Below are 4,182 nucleotides of genomic sequence, written 5' to 3' on the forward strand. Positions count from 1 at the left end.
AGGATTGATTTAAATTTTTTGTTGCATTTGGCAAGAATCTACCTTTTGACACTCAGTTTTGTAAAAAAATACCGCAGAACTGCATTGTCAAGTAAAAAGTTTTATATCTAAATAGTTTAACCCCCGTACTCAGAAACGCTCCTCGACTCGACTTGCACCCTTCACTTGACAGAGTTGCGCAGTGCGCCACTGCTCGGCTGAAAATGACACTGCGCTACTCAAGAATAGCAGCAAATCATCACTGATATGCAGTGACTATCCTGCCTAGAGATGGCGCTCCAATCGGCTTTCTCAAGTGAAGCTGGAGCGTTGAGTGAAGGGGCGTTCTAGAATACGGGGGTGCGTATCAAAGTTTACCGCTCACAAATCAATTGCTACCAAAAGGTCTTGAATCTGCCAAGAAAGTGGACGTTATTGTGGTTAGTTGCTCGCTTTGAGTTCATTCTTTGCTCATCATGATGAGCATGCTGGAAGCAGGACGGGATGGCATGGGTGAAAGAAGTTATGTCGGGTCGTCATGACCTTCACTGTACATGAAGAAGCACGATCACACTCTTCTGTTGCGATTCTTTTGCACAAGCGTAGCTCACTTTATGAATGTTAGCAGACTATCGAGCAAAGTGCGAGCGCGTGGTGACACCCCGTCGCAAGAAGCACATCCAATCTAAACGGGGCTCTTTATTAGAGTCAGTTATCGGCCAATAGCATGCAATCCACTGTCAAACAGCGGGTGCTGGCAGCTCTAAAATGAAAGAGATGGGCCTCAGTGTGGACAATGAGCACTTGAGAAAGTGGAAACTTCGCAATTTTCTGGTGAACTCTTGTCACGCGCGACTGCAAGACTTGGCCAAGATGTTCATAGCAGTGTCGGCAGTCAGCATTACGTGCTTTTTAACCAAGTCCGAGGGGTAGCTCAAGATTCCTTCAACTTAATCATGTTGCACTCAAGTCAACACTGACCTCAGACAAAGCAAAACTGTAAAGTAAATGGTGGCTTTTAAATAGCAATTTGTTCATTTTAGAACCTCTGGTGGTTCTTGCTGGAATCTCAACAGACAGCAATAAAATGCAGACAAGGAGGCATGGTGAATGTTTAATGAGAACACTGTTTAATTCATAAGGGCATGCTATCTGCTTTCCATTAAACTTCCAAACAAGATGGAATAAGTACCAATTTCTTTCTTTTATTCCGCAGCTGCCTTGGGAAGAAAAGATTCTGAGAAACAATAGGAACTTATTCCTGTTTATATAAGTACGAGTACATTTCATCACGTATTTAGAGACGACCATTTTTTCTTTATAAACATAACCATATCGTGCAGCCCTCAAAGATGGCTTACAGGCATTCGTGAAAACGCTGCTACTGTTTGTCACTGCGTGAAGTGTGACAATTAGTTCGCACAACAAAACTACATTCACAGCTGCAGTTTAGACACAGATCGTCACGCAGCATTTCAAACAAGGCACTCGTCGCTTGTATTTGCATCAATTTTGGAATATTTTGCATACATGATAAACTAGACTTAAAATTATACTACGCCCCAATAAGTTTCTTCACACTCCCTACACATGAAAATAAGTCGAAAAAGATAATGTTTTTTTCTTAGCTATCAAAAAATGGGTCAACAAGGCAGCTGCTGCCCTTTCATTATTTGCAAGAGCATCTGTCCTCGCTGGCAGCATGAAGCAGCTCGCGTTCACAACTATCACCTTTGCCACCTCCATGTAACTTGTTTGTTGATGTCTAGATACTTTGTTTCCAAACGCCTGTGCATAACATGAGCCCTAGCTGTATGCCGGGAGGGCTCCAGCGTCCCCATTGCGCCACACTTGGTATAGCCTCCACAACACCACACCGACAGACAGGCCTGTTGTGATGAGGTGCGCCGCTCGCTTCTTTCGCTCGTCCCTGCGCACCAGCACTAGCGGCTGCGGATTGGCAAGTTCCCTGAGTGGTAGCCGATCGAGCACGGCTCGATCTTTTTCGACCTGGTAGTGGATGCAGGGGTCGGTTGCCCACGACAGCGAGTAGACGGTGGCACAGAAAGCGCTCACGCCAGCCAGCGGAGCGCCGATCACGAACAGGGTGTGAGCAGAAGACGGCGTCGGTGACGGTGGGCACAGCAGAAGGGTCGTTGCTAGCGATCCGATTCCGGACAGGAGGGACGTCTGATGAAGGCAGTTTCCGAGCGCAATCCAGCGGGCCGTTTCCTCGCCTAGCCGCCTCGGCTCCACGATGATGGACGCTGGTCCGGCTTCGAGGGCACGGTCAAAGTCCAGTTCAAAAGCTTCGTGAGAGTTCTCGCCTTCATAGAGCTCATGGATGATCACCCACTCTGGCACATCGATGTATTCACTGAAACATGTTCAATAATTGCCATTAGTAAGGTGTAGAGACTGGCCTCCACAAAGCATATGTAAAACGAAGTGTAGGTGAGGATGGAAACTTAAGAGAAATGAAGAATCAGTGAAACATGTGGTGTCGGTAGAGTCGACCAAGTCCGCTTGCCAGAACATCGACAACTGCAGCAGTCCGTGTTCACGAATATTTCATCTCTACAAAGCATATGTGTTGCACGCAGTTTGTCTAGGCGCAGTTCAGAGAGCACTCGTGCCCAACACATGTTTGGCGTGGTTTACTAAAACTAATGCAACGTGTGAATTGTTAGGCCACTAAATGAACTGACAAGAAATTACTCGTAAAATCCTCACACAACCATCTATGTTGACAATGCGCGAGTTTCTCACGGCTGGTACCCTCGCTTTGATGGATAGAATGTGTTCTGGCAAAGCTCTGTACAAACAAAGCAAAATATTGGCAACAGCTGTCGCGATTGCCATTGGGGAAGACAGCAGTTCGAACGAGCAGCAACAACCGTGACCCATAGCTGAAAGGGTGGCAGCTAAACTCGCAGCGGTCCAATGACACCACCAATCCCAAGGGCAGGCAACCAGCCAAGCTATCTTATCGACGCGCTCTCGCGTCACAGACCGCTCTTCGCTTCTTTCAACGCTTTGTGCACTCAATTAATGCAATGCCACCTGCGTGATGTGTCCCATATCGGGCTTGCAAAACGCGACTGTCCTTTGCATAATGAATTCACGACGAATGCGGTCGAAAGGCGCAATTTATAGTAAGCGAAAACTTTGCGGACACAGCAAGAGTGCGTTTTGCGAAGTTCCCATCAGGCTGACCGAGTCGCGCGTGGTCCAACCAAATGCTCAACACACGACGATCGGGAGCACGCATGTGACCGAGTAAACTAGAGGCTGCTCTACGCAAAACACCGACCCTTCAACGCAACAAAAAAAGAAAAAAAAAACTGTCCTTTCGCCCGAGTGTCACTTCGCTTTCGCACAGGCGCCGCTTTCGACGCAAACTACACCGTAGTTTATTCTGGCAGCTACTTTTCACTAACGCCTGACAAGTGACACTAGATAACACTGCATGTGACTGCCAATAACGAAAGCAACGTTAATATGACGCAACGGAGCGTGAATGTTCAAGCTTATGCGGCAGTGAGCACAAAGGTTTTATAACAATACCGTGAAGCCAGCTTGTCCGCTCGATCTCGCCCGCGATAACACGCGGACACTTTCTTTATGTGGTGTCAAGCGTTTCACGGCGGTCAGCTAGGCAGCAAAGAAAGAACACGATGAAAAGTCCGAGCTGTTTACATCTGACAATCGTCGTAGCGCAGTTTTCGAGAGAGGACACATTGAACCTTGCAGTATCCAAGGGTCGCGTGGGCACTAGTACGAAAAAACAGATTTCGAAAGCGTCAGGCGACGGCGACAGTTTCACCATTCGGGCAAAGATTACCTGCGATCGGCGCAGATCAAATGCGTTAGCCTACAACCTGCAACAAATAAAGGACACGGCGACGCAACTTACGTTTTCTCCATCGCTGTTTACAACGGGAGGCTAACCGACTGGCTTGTGCCGTCGTTGACTGCAACAAGCCAGACCGCAAGACCGAACTTTGCAAAACTACAAACTGGCACTTTGTAATACTGTAAATAGGAAAACTACCCCTTGCGAGCCTTGTGCGGTAATTAAGTTTGATGTTAGCACACTCTTCAGTGAAAAAAACACTGTATTTCTCCTATTTGACTTTTTTTTTATTAACTCGTAAGTCATTTCGTCACCACAATTGCTAAAAGCGCGTGCTAATGTTGCTT

General features: G+C 47.0%; 1 protein-coding gene across 1 annotated transcript; it reads right to left on the minus strand.

Annotated features, from left to right (window-relative positions):
* Positions 1-1,426: 1,426 nt before the first annotated feature.
* On the minus strand, positions 1,427-3,988 carry Pmi (Transmembrane protein Pmi). The gene is made up of 2 exons (XM_037431433.2): positions 3,896-3,988; positions 1,427-2,356 (listed from the first exon to the last, which is right to left on the minus strand). The coding sequence occupies exons 1-2, from the start codon at positions 3,904-3,906 to the stop codon at positions 1,786-1,788; spliced, it is 582 nt and encodes a 193-aa protein (XP_037287330.1). The 5' UTR covers positions 3,907-3,988; the 3' UTR covers positions 1,427-1,785.
* Between the last annotated feature and the right edge of the window lie 194 nt (positions 3,989-4,182).

Source organism: Rhipicephalus microplus, chromosome 7 (assembly GCF_043290135.1).
Source record: "Rhipicephalus microplus isolate Deutch F79 chromosome 7, USDA_Rmic, whole genome shotgun sequence".
NCBI lineage: Eukaryota > Metazoa > Arthropoda > Arachnida > Ixodida > Ixodidae > Rhipicephalus > Rhipicephalus microplus.